Source organism: Eleutherodactylus coqui, chromosome 1 (genome assembly GCF_035609145.1).
Source record: "Eleutherodactylus coqui strain aEleCoq1 chromosome 1, aEleCoq1.hap1, whole genome shotgun sequence".
NCBI lineage: Eukaryota > Metazoa > Chordata > Amphibia > Anura > Eleutherodactylidae > Eleutherodactylus > Eleutherodactylus coqui.
Genome location: NC_089837.1, coordinates 456,298,882 through 456,321,894, shown reverse-complemented (window position 1 = coordinate 456,321,894; position 23,013 = coordinate 456,298,882). Strand labels below are relative to the sequence as shown.

Below are 23,013 nucleotides of genomic sequence, written 5' to 3'. Positions count from 1 at the left end.
GTTTTGATCACAAAATATTCTCTCTGTCTCTCTCTCAGGCTAACTTCACACGGGTGAGCGTGATAATCCCACGCCCATATTGCACTCCCCACCATGTGATTTCCCCGAGAATGCAAGGCATTTTCATGACAAAACAGCCTTACATCACTGCGGAGCTGCAGAGTATCCTCCGCCGTGGCTGACAGCGGATAGCGGAGTTTTTCCCATTGCTTTCGGTGGGAGACCTCACATCACTTAGCACGTGGTGCGGTGCTGCCACTGGTCCCATTGAAGACAATGGGCAGTGGGATGTGAGAGCACGCACAAGATAAAACATACCACAAATTGTTTACGTCATAGCATCGCATCATAGTGCCACGCGGGATAACATCACTCATGTGTATGACCCCATTCAACAGAATAGAGTTCATGTTTTTGAGAGATCTGTGCGTCTCACAAATCTCTCACGATTTTATCCCCCATGTGAATCTGGCCTCAATATGAAAGAACATTGTATATGACTAGTTTATTTTTATTCTAAAAGGATATATAAAGTATTTGTACTCATGGATGCTTCTCCTTTTTGCCTTGGGCTCCTAAATCTCTACGGGCTGGTTGCACCAACCATTCTGTTGATCCAGGTTAAGTTAAACTATGATCTAAGACTTGTAAGACCAAGTTCACTTGATCTGTGATCGAAGATTGAACCTAAAAGAAATGCATCGCACATGGTGATTGGTGACTGTAAACAGGTGATGTTCCCAGCATTCATAGCGATCTTCCCAGTATTGATTATGATAATAAAATGATCTCAGATCAAAACTTTGGTGCAACCGCCGCCTCAATCTACATGACTTATCATGGATCATTTCTAACCTATTTAAATAGGCACAGATGACACTTGTAATAAAGCTGGAGGCACTTGTAAAGCAGTCATCAATGTATAGATTTAATGTAAGATAGGGTAATTACTCTTGTTACCTTGTGCAATATGAAAATATAGCCAAGAAGGACAATGTACAAATGACTACATTATGAGATACATTGTAAGATTAGGACATCTATATTTACTTTTATATGGACGATTAACTCGTAAGTCACAACGATTCCAAGTAGTATTCCGAACCACCATAGTGTCCAAATATGTGAACTGAATGTATAGATCAAGCAGATAGTCCATCATCATGCTACTGCCTTTGGCATAAACAATAAAGCCCCCAGTATAGTCCACATAAACCTATATTTTTAGGAAAAGAGGTAAACTGATATGCAAGATGTGAATATTAAATGTACTTACCTTAATGGCATGACTGGATGCGATGTTCTTTGGAATGATCCCAATCTAATTTGTGACATGCCAAATCTAACTTTAATATGCAAATATGAATAGCATGCACATGATACTATCACAAGTGTAGTACATGCAAATTGTGTCCTAGTATTGTATGGTAAACATACAGTATATAAATGCTTGATATGCGGTATGGACTCCTAGTGATCATCAATGGTATAGCAGCTTGTTATAGAATTTTTTAAGACTGTTTTTTCAAAAATACTTACTTGTAATTCCTCCTTTAAATGATTGCGAAAGAAAGTGTGAATGAATAAAACCCATCAATGAAGTTAGTCAGACAATTGCAGGTTCTGCTAAGAGACTTGTAAAGCAATGAAAAAAGGAAGAAGAACATACAGTGTTGGGCATTACTAGTAGTGAGAAAAAAATCCAGGTTTTTATTTAAAGGAAACTTGTCACATTGTGCATTGTCTGATCTGTAAGCAGCATATTATAGAGCAGAAGGAGCTGAGTGGAATGATATATAGTTTTGTAGGAAAACATTCAGTATAACACATTTAAGGCCTAATTCCCACGGGCGGATATGGGAGCCAATGACAGCGGCCAGAGAAGGGAGGTGGGAGGGAGTTTAGCAGCGTGAATGCTAAACTCCCTCCCTCTTCTCTCCTACCCTCCAGCTGATTGCAATGGGAGAGGGGTGGGATGGGGGCAGAGCTAAGCACCGCCCGTCCAGCTTCCTCCCATTGCTGGCTGCGGGCAAGGGGTGGGACGGGGGGCCCTTGTCCGCAGCCAGCAATGGGAGGAGGCGGGACGGGGCGGCACTTAGCTCCACCCCTTCCTGCCCCCTCCTATTGGAATCAACTGGAGGGGAGAAGAGAGGAGGTCAGTCGGCGAGTGGGAGGGAAGGGGAAGGCGAAACGGCATGGCGGCCTCAGCATATATGCTCCGGACCCCATGTTATCTAAACAGGTGCACAAACATTAGATTTGTGTGCCCGTTCACAAGCTTTAAAGCCTCGGGTGGTAGCATATATTGGCCGGCCATGAAAAAAGGTGGCCGATATATGCTCATGGGAATGAAGCCTCAGGAAGGACTACTGAGAGAGAGTTCTGCTGCAGAAATTTGTGTTGCAGATTCCCAAAGTTCTTTGAAAATCGAGTGTGCAGACATGATCAACTGATGTTAGATAGCAAGCAGGCCTGCTAGTCAGGAACAGGTACATAGTGTTATTCAATTGCACGTCTACAGTTCTGTTAGCTCATGCACGCAGTAACATACTTTCAGGGAACTACTGACAAGTTACGACTTTGTTTTAAAATCTTATCAGCCCATCTTAATTGTACAGGGTTGTCAGTCAGCCTCTTTGTTAACAAAAGACTGTGTGTGGCATTTCACCATAGTTGAGTTTATACCACCTTCATTGCCAATTTCACAGAATACATGGTTATATCTGTGTGTACCAATGCTAGAGCGTGTAATCTGTTCCTACATGTTGTGCTTGTTAGTTAGCATAGTCAGGGGTCAACTTTCTAGCGCTAAAGTCATATAATATATTCTACTGTTTCTTTTTTCTGTACCACAAAACCAATTTTACAGTTCTTCGTTATAATAAACGTTTATATGTTTTGGCAAGCCTGGTGTCCGTATCGTATTCCGGTTTCTGTTTTGCCTGCTCCCTCCGCCACATATTTGCTTCAGCTGGGTAGTTGTATTATTGTAGTAGCTGACATATTAATCAAGTATACATACAGGGTAGATCAAAAAATGTATACACACTTCAATAGTGGTCATCAATGTTCTATTTTATATTAAAATGCTAATTGAATTATGTCGGCAATATGTAGTATGATGTTGTCTCTAAACATATCAGTAGTCAAATGATTACCAAAGTCACAATGTGGCTGTCAAGAGAGTCCAATAAAATGATAGAGGGACGCTTGACAATCCCTGTGGACACTATAACCAGTGTTGTCCGTGCAGTTGTTCACCATATTCAATAGTGTCTGGAAATTAATGGTGACCACTTTGAGCACCTAATATGACTGCAGCCCTCTGACATGCAAAAAGGAACTTATCCGTGTAATGTAAGGAGCTGTAAGACCTGCTCACATATACTGACTGCGGACAGGATATGGATCCCCAACACACAGCAGGACTATAAGATCCCGGGGACATTCACATGTTCCACGTCTGATGTTGTGTACCTGATCCAGTGCAGTAAATATACTGTTGGGGGCTTTATGTTGGAGAAACGGGACAAAATCCTAAAGCAAGGATGAGATCTCACTGCCATACGATTAAACAGAGAAAGACAGAATTACCTGTGGCCTAGCACTTTTCTAGTCACAGACATGACATAGAAGATATGAAAGTTATGATACTGAAAGGCAATTTCAAAGTCACAAAGCCATAGAAGAATTCGGGAATATAAATTTATAACAACTTTTGACACTTTCAATAGAGGGTTAAATTCCTTACGAGGATTTATGCATCAATTGGAAGTATGAGAAATCTAGAGCACAGATAACACTGCTGGCCTGGTGATCCCCCTAACACTAATTCAGTGACCATAAAACCTTCACTCCCTTGTCAGTTTCTAGTTAAAAATATTTGTGTTTCTGTTGTAGTATTCTTTTAAGTGCAAATTAATCCTACCATGTCTGTGCCGTGTCATAAGTATGTGTGTGTGTGTATATATATATATATATATATATATATATACACACACATATATATATATATATATATATATATATATATATATATACATGTCTCTTCGGATCTATTTTATTTAAGCCTGAAGAAGAACCCTGCGTTGGTTGGAAAGCACGCATTAACATCATGTATTTTTGTGAGCCATTAAAAAGTATCCTATCTACAAGATTACTTGGTTTCTCTTGCTGAGAACAATCACAATTTGAACAGAACAGAAGTCGAACATGACTTACAGCAATCCTTTCAAGTCTATATAAATCCAGCAATAAAGCTTTTTTTCATTTTACAGTGTATATACATTTTTCGGGCCACCCTGTATATGCATATAAAGGTTGCACAAACAGCGTGTACTCATTAACGATTCATATCTGGTACCACCTTTTTTACACTCAAGCAAGATTACATTTCACAATGTATGTAATTAACCTACACAGCAGCGTAAGAGTCGATGTTCTCACAGCACCCATTTATAGCGTGCGTTGTTAAGATTAAGACATTCTCCCAAATTTCAACTCAGTGTATAAGTAAGCCTGCTGGCAGAAAGTCTGCCCAGCAAGAAATGATGATTGAGAAATCATTGAGTGGAAAGCTGACAAAATACAAGCCAGACAATAGGAGCTTATGAAATAGATAAGATTGTCAATTCAATCTCAGATGTTATATAAATCTATTTAATTATACGTCATGCATGAAAAAAAATGTGAATCCTTTCCAGGTGACACAGAGGGAGGTTTACATTATACGAGGCTAAACTGTTATTTAACATGTACAACCAGGGGTGGAACTTGTAGACTTCTCCACCTCCTTATCTAAAGTGTCACCTGCATAAATATAGAAGCTGACAGCTTACATACAAATTTATACAGCTGCAAGGACAAGAAATCTTACAACTTCTGAACTTTATGTCGAACTTCTTCACAATGAGGAGAGAACTTTGTTCATTGGCTTTTTGGAGGGCCGTATTTGCTGAATTTCTAGCAACCCTGATCTTTGTGTTTTTTGGACTGGGCTCTGCTCTGAGATGGCCGGCTGCTCTTCCGACAGTGCTACAGATCGCACTGGCCTTTGGTCTGGTGATAGGTACTATGGTCCTGACCGTGGGACATATTAGTGGAGGTCATATAAATCCAGCAGTTACATTTGCCTTTTGTCTTGGATCTCAAATATCGATATGGAGAGCTATTATGTACATCATTGCCCAGCTTCTGGGAGCGTTGGCTGGTGCTGGCATTCTCTACGGTGTGGTTCCACCGGCTATCCGAGGAAACCTTGCAATCAATACTGTAAGTATGAAATTATTTGGTGGGCTTAAATTGTCTTACAATTCTGACCTCTGTGTAGTGGCTGGCATTTATAATTGCAAGTGCAGGACTCAATGATTTTATTGCTAGCTGCCCCTGGAATTAACATTGCTACCCACTACACAGAGGTCGGAAAGCACAAAACTAGAAGTAAGGCTAGGCATGCACATCAGATGTAAATTGGCTCCTCTTGCCAATTTTGGTGGGTTCGACTGATCATCTAATATCTATAATAGCCTTCCAATGCTCCTATAATGGCAGATATTGGGGGAGATAAGGATCAGGCTGTTGGATTTCAAATGCCCAATCATTTTGTTCTCGGTGGGATAAGCTGCTCTGATAGCGGCTTTCTCCATTTTCTGCATTCAAAACACATGCACACTCAGCCAAGCCCAACATGCATGTGCATGGGGGTGTCGGCTGCAATAGCTGTCAGTCAAATGAGTATCTGTGTGGGTAGCCTAAGAATATAGAATATCTTCTGCTCACTCAGTACAGTGATCCAGAATAAATAAATAATTTACTTGGTGGGGTCCTCACAGTGCAAAGTTGGTGATCAACAGTAATTGTCCCCGGCTTACAAACTTTAAATGGCCCTAGCATAAAAGCCTGCTGACAGCTAGCTCCTCACTGTTATCATATTTTGGCTTTTTGGACCCTGTAAGTAAGACATGGTGGAAGCAATACTAGACTCAACTTTTTGAAGGTTTTTGAGAGGTGTCAGTGTTTTAATTATGCAATGATGGTCTGAAAACTTTCAGTTTGAAAATAAGGTATGTTAAAGAACTTGATATTTGATTGACCAGATCATGATTTCCATATGTCTGCACTGATATAAGTATTCAACATCTAGTTCATATAATACCTTCTTTCCTTAAAGGGATTCTGTCCACAGATTCATGAAGTTTGACTGAGAGATGAGCTCCAAGTCATGGAGGTGGGCTTCTGCCCATCCGTATCATACAGACTGACAACTGTCTCCCCTTTTGCGTATAGGGAGAAGGCTATCACTCTACATGCGGGGAGAGGCGGTGTGGCCCACTTCTGTGACTCAAAGCTCCGCTCAGAGTCAAACTTCATGAATCTAGTGACAGAATCCCTTTAATATTTTATCAGGAGCTCAGAATTCTTTTCTTCTCTATAGAACTGGCTGTATGATACTATATTTAAGAGTTCCTGACAGTCATTATTTCTCTGAGTTCACTTATTGTAAATGTTCTTCTTACTGTATGCAATGATACCCATTTCACACTTTATCAATGATCTCTCAGCCTTTTATGAGAATTTTTTGTCCAGATTTGCTCAGCTTTTATGAGGAACACCATGTATATGATTGTTATTTGGAGAAATAACTTACAGGTCACTAAAGTCACCCAAAGATTGTTGCAATTCTTTGTATTTTTTTTCTTCTCATGGCCAACATGTACAATTAGGAGGAAAGTCATCCTATTGTGATACAGTTTACTCCATAGATCAGTAGTTAAGGATTTTTTCTGTCCTTATTTTACTTCTCTGGCAACATTAAACCTTAGTATGATAGGTTTTTTTCTTATATTCAACTAGATTTTCCATTTTCTACCAAAAAAGGTTGTATGATGACCATTAGTGATGAGAAATCTTTTGAAAAGTTTCATTAGGCTGGTTCACCGAATTTTTGCAAAAAGTTTGGTTCAGTCCAAATTAGTGCAAACTGAATGGAAAGTTCACCACAACCCCTAAAACTGCTGTATAACACTGTGTAAGAGCCATAAAACACTCTGAGCGTGTCATACAGGGCTTTAATGGCTCTTAAACAGTGTTATACAGCAGTGTTCAGGACTAGTGTTGAATGAACTGAACTAATAGAACTCAATTTTGGGTAGAACTTTGCTAAAAGCTCATGCTGAACTAAGTTAACACTTAGCACTAGTGACCCTTTCTCATATACCAATAATTTTATAGTAAGGTTACTACTACTAGAGATGAGCGAGCATACTCGCTAAAGGCAATTACTCGAGCGAGCATTGCCCTTAGCGAGTACCTGCCCGCACGGAAGAAAAGGTTCGGCTGCCGGCGGGGAGCGGCGGGGGAGAGCGGAGAGGAACCCCTACTCACTGCCGCAACTCACCTCTCACCCGCGCTCGCAGCCGAACCTTTTCTTCCGAGTGGGCAGGTACTCTCTAAGGGCAATGCTCGATCGAGTAATTGTCCTTAGCGAGTATGCTCGCTCATCTCTAAAGGTTACATCATGCGATCCTATGGAAAACTCACAGATAACATATGCTGAGCTATGCCAAAGAACACAGTCAGATCTGTTGCATAGGCAAATGCAGCTGTGCTATATTTATACAGAGATATCAATCGTTAACATGACTGATTCATAATGATAACTTGATTTACAGCACTATAATGCATTGTAGTTAAGTTATCATAACTCTTTAAATGTCAAGGTAACACTTTCGACACACTGTGCATGATTTATATAGCACCAACATGTTCAGAGGCACGTAACAGAGAGAACATATTAATCCATGTCTTTAATAGGAACTAACAATTCAGTGGACTCATTAGTAGCATGCCAGTTAATCTAAATACAAATGATTTAATATAAATTATCACTACTAAAGCTGCCTGTCCACGGACGTATTTTCATTGCGTTCCGCGCCACGATAATCCGGCCGCAAGGAACGCAGTGAAAGCTTTCCATAGCGTTGCTATGGAAAGCGCCACCCCTCTCCACGAGTGGAGAATCATAGCGATTATCCGCTCGCTGGCCGTGATTCTCCGCAGTCAGCCTATCTGTCAGACAGGCTGACAGCGGAGATCCTTCTGCTGGCTCCTGCTCTCGGGCAGCGGCTCCCAGGGAGGAGATCTGCCGCGGGATACCACAACGCCCATGGGCAGGCAGCCTAAGAATGATACTAAATATAAATAAAAGCTCATTAGTAGTCTTCATCTGAGTTATCTTCTAAAGCCTGTTAAGGGTGACGACCATATAGTACCAGATATCTCAACAGCATCACAGCTTAGTGACCAAAGAAAGCACTTCCAATGCATAACAGGTCCAGTCCTTCCAAACACGTAATTGCACGTCTTGTACAATCTTTGTTTGCAATATTTAAAGCCTCCATATACCTTCAATAGCTGTCGGCTGAATGAGCATTCGTCCAATAGCTATTTCTCCCAAGTCCCCCATACACATGAGCCAAGCGTTTATGTATTTACCATGGGGAGAGTGGAGAAAGATGCTGCCAGACAACTTTTATGGCAGCTTATCTCTAGGGAGAACAAAAATATGAAGTGTTGAAACCTGCTCAATACTTCTTACCCATGACATCATCTGTTGGGAGAAAGTCGGAAGGCCTTTAGGCACATATGGCACTTGGCTGGTCCAACTGAAACTGAAAGGTTCAGAGAACTTGTGTATAGTGTATAGAACTACTGTATTATGTATAGTACGTGTATAGTGAGCTAAGGGAGTCTCCAGAAATGCGGCTCTGTATGTTTAGTTTAAAGGCATCATTTGGGACTTTTACTATTAATGACATATCCTTGCTAATCACCAGGCCCACTGTCAGTGCAATCAGCAATGGAAGCAGACTTCTCTATCAACATTGCAATGGCCTGGTTTGAGACTGCAGGCACGGTTCCCTTTAAATTCAGGGAAACCTGTGCTTGCAGTACCAAACCAGGCAACACAATCTACTTCCAGGACTGTCTACACTGATAAATGGCCCAGATAGATCGTCAATAGTAAAAGTCCCAGAAAATCCCTTCAAATCAATGTCAGATTTGCTAGATCTTATCTAATTCTTTAACAGAGCATGATGGCAAAATTGGATGATGGTGATGTTTTTCTATTATTTTTTAGCTGATGTTCAGTGCAGTTTTAATGCGTTATTCATATGCCTTATTATATTGTAGAGCCGTACCTAAGATATTATTTTACATTTGTATACTTTAACATTTTAAGTAGATCCTCTGGCAAGAAGATATTGCTTCTACACGTCCATCCTTGACCACTTCTAACAAACCGTAACCCAAAAAGAAAAAGTGATCCCACAAAATATGCCCAAAGCTTTAGGGCAGATGGCCATATTTGCAACATGATATACAGGCACATGTCAATACACACAGTGGGTAGTTGTGAGCAAGTGACACTGCCAGAACCATGGATCTCACAGTGGATCTCACTTCCAGAAATGGTTTGTTATGTGGTCTGAAAGGGGCATAACATTTATATCCTTCTTTCACTTTAAGGTCCACATTGCATATCGCATGTCCCACACTACTCCGGTAGACAGGTTGTTGTACAAGTATGTAAATCCTAGAAGAAAACACATAACGTAGAGCTAATAAAAAGTAATCTCAAAGGACATATAATTAATATGAGGGAAACAGCCTATAATGCAGATACAGTATACAGAGTTTATGTAACAAATTGTAGACTAGGACTATAAACCAAGAGCTTTGACATATAATTTCCAAACGGAAAAATGTAAAGTATAGGTTCTTCCTTTTCTTTTTTGCGTGATCCAGAATAGGTATTTATATAAACAGTCATTCCATATTATAGTCTATTACTATATTTTATGAACAGGAATAGAGATGAGCGAGCGTACTCGTTAAGGCAAATAACTCGAGCGAGTAGTGCCTTATGCGAGTACCTGCCCGCTCGTCTCAAAAGATTCAGGTGCCGACGGGGAGCGGCGAGGAACGGGGGGAGATCTCTCTCTCACTCTCTCCCCCCGCTTCTCCCTGCTCACTCCCACAACTCACCGCTCTCCCTCGCCAGCACCCGAATCTTTTGAGATGAGTTGGCAGGTACTCACATAAGGCACTACTCGCTCAAGTAGTTTGCCTTAGCGAGTATGCTCACTCATCTCTATACAGGAACATTCTGGTATCAGATCAGTCTAACTCCAAGAAATTCCTAAAGGTCTTCCTACAGCTCGAGAAATTCTGTAGACATACAGAGCAACAGTCTTGTTACTGACCTCTTCATAACCATAAACTGATAGAAATGTTGTATACGGGATTATATAATATATAGTACAAGTGTAGCTTCACCAAGCGTGTGGTCACTTACTAACCACTCATATTGTGCAGCGCATTTGGTCTTATTAGCGTTCATTTCCGAAACAACAGAAGACAATGTCTGGTGGAAAGTAAGAGGCTAACTAATCATAGCGTATATGTCCAATGGAAGGCATAAAAACATCAACTTAGCTCATAGATTTAGGCAATGCTACCATTAATGACTTATTTCCTCTGGAACAAGGTAACAAGGTTCCTGTATGTGTGATGGTCACATACTATTTCTCTGGATATCCTAACAATATGTTAACTTTACAGCTCAGTAACAACACAACTCCAGGACTTGGTTTCGTCGTTGAGATGATTCTCACCTTTCAACTGGTTTTGTGCATCTTTGCATGTACTGACAGTCGCCGAACGGATCTTGTAGGAGCTCCAGCTATATCTATTGGCCTTTCTGTTACTTTGGGTCACCTTGTAGGGGTAAGTATAAGAGTTAATTATTTTACAGTTGTTTAGTTATTTTCATAGCATGCCATGCTGATGGATACCTATGTTTTTACCTTTTTAAGTTCCTTCTTACGTGTATGTCTGCTTTCTTCATTGCTATTGAATTATGACTGTGATCTTGTGATAGAAGTATAGATTAGAAGAAATCTAAAGCACTTCTTCAATTATATAAATCCATATAATTCATGTATGTAAGGCCCAAAAAAAGACATAGGTCCATCTAGTTCAGCCTATTACCCTAAATGCTGATCCATAGGAAGGCAAAAACAAAATCAATGAGGTAGAAGCCAATTTTCCCCATTTAAGCCCTTGAGTGGCGGGTTTCCTACCACCCTGTCGTGCCCACCAGGGCAGGTTTTTTAAAATGGTCTAATCATTGAATTTCAACTAGTTTTGCAGTTGCCTCTCAAGAGCCATAACTTTTTCATTTTTCCATTGACATGGCCATATAAGGGCTTGTTTTTTGCGGGACAAATTGTGATTTTTTAAACAGGGGGGAGGAAAAAAAGAAATGGGGAAAAAAGAAAAAAAGGGGCCATGTCATTAAGGGGTTAAATAATGCATTAAATTCCTTCTCTGGGTCATTACGACGCATGGATACCACATGTGTGATTGTATTTTTTATTTTTTACAAAGTAAAGGGAGACAAGTGTTTTTATTATTTTTTTACTTTTTTATTTTTTATTTTTTTTGTCCCTTTAGGGGACTTCCACAGGGACCCATCAGGACCCCTGATCACATTCCGGGGGTCCGATGGTGACAGCTCTTTACATGCTGCAGTGGCAGCCCTTTACATGCTGCAGTCACATAGATTGCAGCATGTAAAGGGTTAACACAGCAGAGATCGGAGGTTTTCTTTGATCTCTGCTGTAAGAGCAGGTACCTAGCTGTCCTCTGACAGCCAAGCACCAGCTCTCCCTGCCACAGAGACCATCGGCTTGCTTCTGACAAGCCGATGGTCTCTATGGCAACCTGTAAACAAAGTAGGAGATTGCCGGCATATCAGCAATATCTTCTGCTGGTTTTTCAAAGCCCTTGCACTGCTCTGTGTGGGTCTGTGCAGGCAGAGCACAGTGCCACAGCCTGTGGCATTGTGCTCTGCAGCTCCCATAGTGATACATAGCCCGGAAATCTTCCGGGCTATGTCGCTATGAGCAGTGGAGCTTGTCCCGGAAAATTTCCGGGCGTGCCACTCAAGGGGTTAAGGGGAAAAATTCCTTCCTGACTCCAATCTGGCAATCGGAATAATCCCCCGGATCAACAACCCTTTTGAAGTTATCGGAGAGTTTATCTGAAGGTTCAGTACTTAGGTAACAAACTATCAACTGATGTCCCTTCTTGGATGTTCTTAGAAATAGGAAACTGCAGCCAAATATATCAATAAGAGGTTTGTTGGAGCATTGGTACTTGGAGGTATGTTATGATTTTATGAGGAGAGTGGTAGAAACTTTAAGGTATCAAATAATGGAAGGAAATTCTAGACAGAACATTGCTAGTCAAGGCAGTTTCATACTACTGTGGCCTGTAGACACTTCATCCTTAGTGCCCTATTACAGGTCCAAGAATATTGAGTAGATTTTCTTCTCCTGTAAGCAGCATACATTAATTAAAAGTAATTGAAAGAACAGCCTGAAACTGAGTTCTAAAATTATTACATTCATCATTTGTATCTATGCAACATGTAATTGCAGGAAATGCAAGTACAAGGTAGGACACCCACAAATTGTCCAGACTGCAACATAACAGTGCTACCAAGTGAAGTTGTCTATCTTGTGCATAAACCTTTTTACAGTTCAGGCTTTTCTTAAAGTTAAGATGACATTTGTGATATTTCAGCCTAATGGGCAATCTTATTTTGTAGTTTGGGCCTTACCATTATCGGCCATTTTTGTTTCTATAGCAGAAAATACAAATATCACAAATAAATACAAAGATAGCATATTTTTTAAAGCTTGTACGCGTTGCACATACACAGTAATCGGATGACTTGTAATTTACTATTGTTGTTTAATGAGAATTATTTTTGATTGCTTTAGATATACTTCACCGGTTGCTCAATGAATCCTGCCCGTTCGTTCGCTCCAGCAGTCATAGTGAGAAACTTTCGCAATCAGTGGGTAAGGACATTTAGGTTTTACAGACGGATGGACGGATAGATAGATAGATAGATAGATAGATAGATAGATAGATATGGCTACAACTAGAAGTATTACAACTGTTACAGAAATGTGCTGAAGTAACCCAGTCTCACATTGAAATATTTAAGAAAGTTCATTTAGAATAAGTACAAAAACTTTTAAAGAGAGAAATAAGAAATAGATTCTTGCCAATAGGTAGCAAGGGAATCTGTCCCTTACACCACAGTGGGAGCTTAAAATGAGGGAATCAGGCTAATTTCCAACGAGAACCAACTTACATATTGATTGGTCCTTTACTAATCTGTCATTGATGAGCTAATATAATTAACACATTCTCAGTCAGGATTGTTTTGGTTAGAGTTAAGGCCCTTTTACTTGCAACGATTATCACTCAAACTGTATTCAAATGGACGAAAATGAGCGATAATCATACACTATTTGTTCAATTATCGTTAGCCAAGGTTTTTAGACTGGGATCGTTTGATCGCTGGAAATTCTTTCAATTTGAATGCAATTCTTCAGTGTTTCCAGCAGCCAGTGATGGCTTTGTTTTGCTTTGCACATTCAGTTAGTGCAGTGTTAACTCAGCCAGGAGGAGCCATGAGGAGAACTATGGAATGTGCCAACCAGATAGTTGCTCACCTGGGCAAAGTGTTTACACAGTAACAATCGCCTAAACACACCCCCAGCTGAGCAAACAACTCATGGAGGAAAACACAGATGATTAGTTAGCTAATGGAGTGATTATCTGTGCGTGCAATTTTATGGAAAACAATTGCTAAATCTTTCAATATTTCGTCAGTTTGAGCGATTATTGTCACAATATATTGTCATTTAATTTTAAGATAAAGCTAGAATATTTTTTTATCACAACTAAATAAGTGCATGTTCACTATTGATCACCTCTAAAGTCTTATATACATGATTTTTAAGTGATTATTGACTTTGTATCTTTTGTATTGTAGATCTTCTGGGTTGGGCCATTAGCAGGAGGTGCCTTAGCTTCTTTACTGTACAATTATGTACTCTATCCAAACATAAGACCCGCCAAGGAGAAGCTGTCCATATTTATAGGGACTTATGACCCAGCCGATGATTGGATTGAGGAGCCTGAAACACGCAAGAGACGCTCTTTGGACTGTCCTGACCGTGTAAATAAGCCATTCTCTATGTAACAAGAATGTGTGAATTTAGAATAGCAAATGGACATTGTTTTTAAATATCAAAGCTACGGCCAATGGGCCAATTAAAAAGCTTGATATTTGGAAATTTCTTCTGTGGTTCTGCTACCTGAAGGCACAGAAGAGTTTACTATTCTTACCTTAGATATTGACATTGCTAACAAAAAGCAAAGGTTAATTTATTAACTAGATGTAGTTTTCGTATCAGTAAGTGTTTTCTATATATTACCAAACATGTTGATTCATAATGATACCGTTCAAAAGTAGGCATCGGAAATCAGCACGGCGACCATTGTAGATCTGAAATACTGATAGCTGCCTACCGGTCGCAAAGCTGTATGGTGGTAAAGAAGATCATTAAGTATAACACTGCATTGAATAGCGACAGAGGCTTGAAGTCGGAAACTCTAGAGCCCTTGTATAAGGCTATAGCATGGTCAACCACCTAATGACTTTACATGTATGATGCCAGGGGCATAACTATAGAGGATGCAGGGGATGCGATTGCACCCGGGCCCAGGAGTCTTAGGGGGCCCATAAGGCCTCTCTTCTCCATATAGGGAGCCCAGTACTATGAATAAAGCATTATAGTTGGGGGCCCTGTTACAAGTTTTGCATCGGGGCCCGGGAGCTCCAAGTTACGCCTCTGTATGATGCCATCACACGTTAATGATGTATTTATTTACATAGTGGATAGTTCCATTAAGCATGACGAATTATCATGAAATAGAATCGTGCTTCTGCACATCCCTTTAAAACCAGGGCTTATGGCGCCCCATGAAAAAAAGGGCCTGGGTATAGTTACAATTTCTGCATTATTGTTGCAACACTGCTTATATAAAATATACTAAATTAGGTTTTTCTCCTAGCAAGTCATAGCAATGTTTTGCTTCACTTGGGGCCAAAATTAAGCTTGGTGCTCTACCCTGTATTTGTAGACCCAAGGTGCCCACCCTGCCAAACGCCCCTAACTATGTTCCTGCAAAAAAAAGTTTAAAAATAAGGCTCTTAAGTTCAGGTATAAAGTTTTTTCTTTTAGTTTTTTTATTTTTAACCAGTACCTGACCGCCCATAGACTATAAATGTCAGGTGGGTAATGCCTACTGGTAGAAAGGAAGAGGGCTAAACCTTCTGGTCAGGAAATGGTAAAGAAAAAGTTGATTAAGGGCTTATTGACATGGCGTAACCCGTTAATGCACTGTCCCTATGTTCAACTGACTACTCACAGACAGCACATGGTTCCATTAGAAGCAGTGCAGCTATTCAGGCATGGGGCTTTTTATATTGACCTACGGTCTGTATAAAAAAAGATCGCAGCATATCCTATTCTGGTCTGATTTCTTGAACGCCAGTCATCCATTCAAGTCAATGGATGTATAGGTGTAACAGTAGGGAAAAAATTGGGTCTTCTGGCTTTTTTTCAAGGCAAGAAAAACAGATGACATGTGGAGGTAAAAATACAGAAACATGCAGCTCGAATGGATGCCAGATGGATATACACATAAATTAAAATTTGTACACGGACTAAAATTGGATATGCCTATGTGAGTAAGTCTTAATAATGCCGGGTGATTTGGAGAATGGCATGACATGACTGCAATCAGCATAGTGGGAATGTAGCTTTGATCTGAGCACATACTTGAGACAGATTGGTTGCCAGCAATACTGCCTGGCAGCTTGTAAATTAAAGGTGCATTCCAGACACTGGACATCTTTTCAGGTTTTTAACCATCCACTGGATGGATGAAAACTGATGGATTGGTTGAGGTACAACTGCTGGGACACCCACAAATCCCAAGGATGGAGGGTTCCATTTCCCCAGTCCTACTCACGTCTGGTTGGCTTCTCCCACCTACAGTTACATAATTGAATGGAGCAATAGCTGCACATGCGTGGCCGCTGCTACATTCATTTCAATAAGGCTGTTGAAAATAGCCGAGTGCTTTGAACTTGACTATCTTTGGGAGTCCCATTGAAAATGAATGGAGAAGCACTGCTCATGCATGACTGCCACGCCATTACAACTCCTCCTTACTGCAGTGAGAGGATGGAAGAAACAGGACCCCTGTTCTCCTGTTAGGTCGGTCCTAGTGGTAACCCCCTCCCACACGATCTATCAGTTTTCATCCATCCACTGGACGGGTGAAAACATGAAAATATGCCCAGTCTCCAAAATACCCCTTTTAATAGGGTTGTCAATCACGGCATCCTCAGCAACTAATCTGTCTCAAACATTCAGGAAATCAGCTGAAATCCAAATTGATCTAAGAGCAAAATAAAGGTAAAGGAGGCCTGGCAGTGTGCAAACTAGTCTTCTGTCAACCTCTAACTCCTCCGGCAGGTGTAAATTTCATTTTTGACCTAAAGCAGCCCGAAATATGCCAAATTTATTGAGTTATGTGCCGTTTAATAAATTTGTGCTATTCTCTCCAATGATCTTTTTCCTTAGGCTGGCGTATGAAACACCAGACTTAAAAAAGCGGGCCTATGTCTGTACAAGGGATTTGGAGCTCGGTATCAGAAACACTAAGCTCCAATGACTATTAATACAGGTATACTGTTTGTTTGGAAAGTCACCAGCACTGAATTTCTAACTCAAATGCGATATGGTCTTTAAAAATGGAGATTCAACTTAAGGGCTTCTTCAGAAGACCATCATTTGGTCTCCTTTTTTTGGCCATGAAATTCTCGGTCACAAAATGGCCCGAAATGAAACATAGAATCATAGAATGGTAGAGTTGGAAGCGACCCCCAGGGTCATCGGGTCCAACCCCCTGCTCAGTGCAGGTTCACTAAATCATCCCAGACAGATATTTGTCTAGCCTTTGTTTGAAGACTTCCATTAAAGGAGAACTCACCACCTCCCGTGGTAACCTGTTCCACTCATTGATCACCCTCACTGTCAGAAAGTTTTTCTAATATCTAATCTGTGTGATTTCAATGGTTTTGTTTCCACTAGTGGGATTCTCACATGCTAATACTATGTGCGAGAAAAGATAGTACTTGCCCTATCTTTCTCACACTTAGTTCTTTTACATGTGACAAAGACAGGGCAGGACCTATCTTCCCGTTTTTTTTCATACGCGCATGGAGTTTGAATAGTCGGAAAAAAAAAACACAGGTTCATGCACTAATATGCTCCGTAGCAGTGAGTATATTACCACATGTGCCATAAGAATAATTATCCTCTCCAGAGCTCATGGGAGAAAGAATAGCTTAGCGGTTATATACATTGACTGATATCATTATGGGTGAAATCCCAGATCCTTATAATTTAAAGGAAATAGATTGTAAGCTCTGGTGTGCAGTGAATATAGTCAACACTGAGTGAAGTTGCCCTGAATACATAAGCTCTGCAGTTTGCAGAAAGTGTTAAACATTTCTATAAGGATATTAATGACTATCTTGGTTACGAAGCTGTAGATATGAGTTATTACAGATGGTTCTGAAAGGTTCGGAAAGCAATACTCTTGCTCTGGTAGATGATTTTTGAGATTGAAGGACTCTGGGAAGATGATTTTCATGATAGTACAAAGGTGTGCGGTTATAGAACGCGTCCAATGATGTAATTTTTCTTAGTAGTCAGTGTACATATTGTTTATAAATATGTAGAGTTTTCTGCTCTCCACACAGTTACATTATGTCCATTTAATGTATCTCACACTATATTTGCACTGTTATAACTGCATTCATGTTGATTGTGAGATGACACAATTTATTATATTAAACTTTTTACTGGTTTACCATACTTTGTGATTTTTTTTTAATTCTCAAAAAAAAGCAAACACCCTTTAGCTGTATACATATATTTTTTTAATTTGGGGTAGTTGCCAATTTTTCCTACTTTAGGCCTTATTCACACGAGCGTTGCGTTTTTATGCTGACCGCATCACAGCCGAATAAGACATGAATGAGGAAAAGCCATGAACAGCCAAAATGAGGGTTTTATCACTCTTTCTTGTGGCCAGGTGCGAAAAAATACGTCGCAGCCCGGAATTCCCTCGGTCAGCATAAATCTTTAAGATGGCTTCTAATCCTTTACTAGAGCCACTGTTGTGTTTTCGCAGCGCTGGCTGCTGCTAAACTCCCTCTCCCTCACTTTTTTGGCAGTGCCCATAGGAGACTATCTTTTCCGGCCATGTATGCAATCGGCCGCCCTATTCGGTTGCTGATGTCCTGTTTTCGCCGACCGGACGTTTTTACATGGCATCGGCCATCTGAATGTGAAAGAGGCTTTAAAAAGTGAAATATATATTTGTATGAAGACCGTAGTCTGATATTGATGTTTTTAAGTCATCAGCAAGTGAACACTGTGCATTGACAATGTCTCATAGCATTCATATGATATATTGCCAAACTGGGCAGATTTGGTTTCTCGCGTTGTTACGGTCTTAACTAGTGATAATTGGGTTTCACAGCAAGGAACCTCCCTGGATCCACCCTGTCATTATTAGTTTCCTTTGTCAATCAAGATGACCAGCAATCATTTACCCAGCCTTTTACACTGGCCAATTCAGACTCCATGTAGAGATAAAGGATAAGTAATGCAATCATCTGTCCCTCATTCATTTCCTTTGCTGTTGGCACTAGATCTTGGAACAATGGATTTTTGTGGCTGCACATAAGATGTGTTCAGCTAATGAAACTGCCTTTGCTCATTTTTCGGCTGATCGCTGCCTTCTTTACACACGACAGTGATCTGGTAAATGAGCATTCTAATGAACCCTCATTCACGATCACTGGCCTTGGCAAAAGGGCCCTATATGCATCTAGATTGTCTATTGATGGGTCCTAGATACTAGTATGCCTTATTCCAATTGTCTAGTTTAGCCTTTGGAAAAACCTACAGTACTTTTACTAAGTTCAGGTGAGTTTAATTAGTGTTCTAAAACAAATTCACAGTTAATAAGGCTGCCAGGGCTCGAACCCATGACCAGTTGCATTCCGGTCAGCAGCTCTCTCTGCTCGGCTATTAGGACTTAGACATTTCCCTTTCTGAAAGCTAGCCTTGTTCTGTATTTCCCAGTTACCTACTTCCTGCCTCCTAGTCCTGTCCCCGCTTTTGTTCATGATTGCACTTCCTATATAAGCCTAGCCCTGCCACTCCTTCAGTGCGTGATTATTGAGCTCCCAGCCTGTAATCAAGCTCCATTACTGTCTGTTTCTCTGCTACTACAATTGTGACCACCTGCTAACGACCCGGCTTCTACCTGACTACGCTTTCTGCCTCATCCTCTGTACTGCAACCATGACCACCTGCTAACGACCCGGCTTCCTCCCGACTACTCTCCAGTCTGGCTCGGTTACTACACCTGGGCTCCAATCCGGTGCCGGTAAGACTTTACAAAGGCTTTTACTGGAACTATACAATGGAACTATCCAATTCAAGAATACTAAATTTTAGAAATTTATTAAAAAAGAGATGATTTTTAGGAGGAAAATATATACTACAGTAGTATCATCCAATTCACAAGCGATCTGACACAACCTTCCTTTATGCCATCACTGAATCAGTACCAGCCAATGCAGCAAATTTCTAGTTTGGCAACGTCTGCATAATTTCAAGGAATACAAATGAATCAACTGCATGCTGGAACTATCTAGCTGGATGGAATGAAGTTCTATTAATTGGAACAAGGATACAAATCCAGTTCCTAATTTTATAATGATGAAGGCTTACTCAGCGTATGGCTAAACAGGTGTTGCAGAACTGTAGTATATGTATCAACAGGTTTAGCTAGCATGGCCTGTTGGCTTTTGTAGTTCCAAAACAGCTAGATAATGGTAAGGTAAGTCACCTGCCTTTTATGGAGAGTAATTAAGTGAGGCTATGTCTGAACATGGATGTGCTAGTGTGTTAGAATCTTTATTGGCCCCTATTGTACATTAATGTGACCCTGCAGTCTATACTAAAAAAAGGTCTCTATATATGTAGAATATATAGTTACAAGGGTATACAGGGTTAGAAAAACTACTTCCTTCCAAAACCACTGCCACACATGTCTACAGGTTGTGCCTGGTACTGTGACTCAGCTCCATTGACATAAGTGATGCTGAGCTGCAATAACCCACTCAGCCTGTGGACAGGAGGGGTGCTGTTTTTAAACAAAAGCAGACATGTTTTTTCCAAACCTGCACAACCACTTAAAAATCTACTGACGCATTTCGCCTCGTTCCCCTCTTCATGCTTTTGGATGGAAAAGTGATGAAGTCAGCACTGTGTCCATCCTAAAGCCCCAAGAAAAGGGGGACTGTCTCAGACTATTAAAGCACCAGGTGTATAGGGGGGTCTGACAATCTGGTAGCCATTTTACATACTTGAAGAAGGGTCTGGAAATAGTATAAACAGTGACAGCAACACTGAAAATGAAGGCACCAGGTATGTGAGCTGGAGGGTCATTTTAAATACAGATTACTATGGACTATTCGAGTCATAATACGCACCACAAACTACTGTAATATATTTTTAATTTTTCTGCAATACTTTTTTATTTAGAATTGTTTTTAGCGTATGCTATAACTAGTAACTGTATTAATGGTGGTACTAGTGGTAATTGTAATCATATGGGTAGAAGGAGTAATAATGATATTGTAGTAATATTAGTAGTACTATTGTTAGGAATAATTGTAGTTCCAGTGGTTGTAGGAATGATAGCACTAGTAATAGTGATTGTAGTACTAGTGATAATAGCATTGCTAGCTAGTGATAGTGGTAGTAGAAATGACACTAGTCATGTACATAGTAATGTTAGTAGTTAGTGATCAACAAACTTTTGAAAAGTTTGATTTCACCGGTTAGTTGAACTTTTGCAAAAACTTTGGTTCGGTCTGAATTAGTTTAAACCGAACCAGAAGTTCACCAAAACCCCTAAGAGCTCCTTCCCATGAGCGTAGGTGCAGATACACTCACGAGAGTGGGACTTTTTGTGCTGTGAATGGCTTTAACTGTACTTTATGCACTGCCGGGGACCATTCACATCGGCGAGGGGCACACCCGCAGTGTGACTGAAAAGGCAGTGCAGCTTAATTTACCCCAGTGTTATCGATTTTGATCACTCAGTGTGCGGTCGTGTTTAAAATCCATGCGGCATTGCGTAAATATGAGCGTAATACGCAGGAAACTTGCATATTTGCTGGGTGTTTATGCACATAATCAATGCAAGTTTTGTGTTCTTTCTTGCTTGTGTCAATATGCTGTGCATGCACACGCGGAAGTAGACTGCCGATAGGTAAAAAAACACAAGGCAACAGCTTTTTTGGCTCATGAATTCGCTATGTACAGACCAAGATACGCATATACCCACGTGAATGCACACTAAGAGCCATAACTGCCTTGTATAACACTCTAAAAGTGTTATATAGGGCTTTTATGGCTCTTGGACAGTGTTATACATGACTTGTGTTGAACGAACCGAACCAGTAGAACCCTATTTTGGGTAGAACTTTGCTAAAAATTTAGTTCAGGTTCACGCCCAACCGAACCTTTTGACTGAAACAGATTTGTTTGGTTCCCTCCACACTATTAGTAGTAGTCCAGTAGTTATGATAGAGGTGCTATTCTGTCCCTGCTTGAACTGAACATACTTAGTATGTAATTAATATTGGGTGAATCAGCGAAGTGTCAGTGATAGTTTGGAAAAATACAGACTCGTAATTGTAACCTACCTGTTGGGCAATGTCTATTAGACTCTAATATAAGTGTTTTAATTAAATGGTGACTATATTTGTCTTATACTTGGTGTGTATATTTCAGACTGTTCTACAACTTTCACGCCTAAACGATTGTTGAAAATCCATCTGTCTAGGGCAGCAAAGTGTTAAGCGTCCCCATGCCAGAGATCAAACATCATAGCTGGGAAGCGGCACCTACGGACGACCACTCTTGTTGATTCGCTTAAACTGCTAGACGACCAGAACATGCATCTCCCTCCCCGGCATGTCCCCTTTCTTCATCTTCCGCTACACCTGCAGTCTGGAAATGCTTCAAATCAATATACTAATTGATCGTTAATGGATTTGTGCATTTTTATTTATCATGCTTTTATTTATTCTTTTTTATTGCTTTTTGGCTCGCTGAAAAATGCTAAAATTTCAAATCTATGTCATCAATATGGCGCCCACCATAAAAAGGAATAATGTAACTGCATAATAATCATTTGAAGGCTTAAATGGAATGTGCAGAAATGATTTTATAATATGAGTATAAATAAATTGTTATGGTACAACCTTCCAATTACACAATTACACATAAAAAAGGGTGGATGAAAGCGAGAGATATTTCCTGTGGAGCTCTTGGAGCAATCAGCAATATAATTGTGTGTTGTAAGATTCACACCCTGAGCCTCTATTACACATAATGAATGCATGGGAACAGAACAACATCAAATTAGGGTCAGAAATGTACTGATATGCCGTTCTGCAACCAGTTGTAAAATGTGATACATAGAAACTTCCATTGAAGCAAGTGAAAATTGCAATTCACACGGTGAACTCTTATTTCTAATACGGAAAGTAATTAAAGGGAAACTGTCACCCGTCTAAAGCGCCATAAACTAACTTATATGGTATAGAAATGTGGCTGCGCTCCAAGGGTGGAATGAGTATATTAAAATCCAAAAGTTAAAACAGAAATTAAAAGATGAACTCATCTCATGTGGAAGACCCGTCTAGCTGACAAGCCCCACACCGCCAATCCAAGTATGCCTTCAAAATATTTAGCACACCCCTATAGGATCCCAACTTCATATGCTTGTAGAACATATATCCAAAGTAAATGGAATTAGGAACTAACAGATCTCCTCTATGTCCAGGCACACAGATAAGGAATCACTAAACAGATATAGAGGTGGCTTCTAAGAGGTTTATTTCAAAAGACAACT

At 40.3% G+C, this 23,013-nt stretch overlaps 1 protein-coding gene across 2 annotated transcripts; it reads left to right on the top strand.

Moving 5' to 3' along the window:
- Positions 1 to 4,837: 4,837 nt before the first annotated feature.
- On the top strand, positions 4,838 to 22,929 carry LOC136582834 (aquaporin-5-like). 2 transcript variants are annotated; one of them, XR_010787233.1, is made up of 5 exons: positions 4,838 to 5,271; positions 10,624 to 10,788; positions 12,852 to 12,932; positions 13,919 to 16,686; positions 21,888 to 22,923. XR_010787233.1 is itself a non-coding variant. In XM_066584101.1 (5 exons), exons 1-5 carry the CDS (start codon positions 4,891 to 4,893, stop codon positions 21,921 to 21,923), a joined length of 849 nt encoding a protein of 282 aa, XP_066440198.1. In that variant the 5' UTR covers positions 4,838 to 4,890; the 3' UTR covers positions 21,924 to 22,929. The 2 variants fall into 2 exon arrangements, 1 of the variants encoding a protein (XP_066440198.1); XM_066584101.1 differs by having other exon boundaries at positions 13,919 to 14,104; positions 21,888 to 22,929.
- Positions 22,930 to 23,013: the final 84 nt, after the last annotated feature.

What these genes read in the sequence shown, in the direction of transcription:
- LOC136582834 (XM_066584101.1), top strand. Translation starts at nt 4,891, where the DNA reads ATGTCGAACTTCTTCACAATGAGGAGAGAACTTTGTTCATTGGCTTTT. An exon ending in CTTTGGGTCACCTTGTAGGG is followed by an intron (nt 10,789 to 12,851) that starts GTAAGTATAAGA and finishes TGATTGCTTTAG; the next exon opens with ATATACTTCACCGGTTGCTC. An exon ending in GAAACTTTCGCAATCAGTGG is followed by an intron (nt 12,933 to 13,918) that starts GTAAGGACATTT and finishes TTTGTATTGTAG; the next exon opens with ATCTTCTGGGTTGGGCCATT.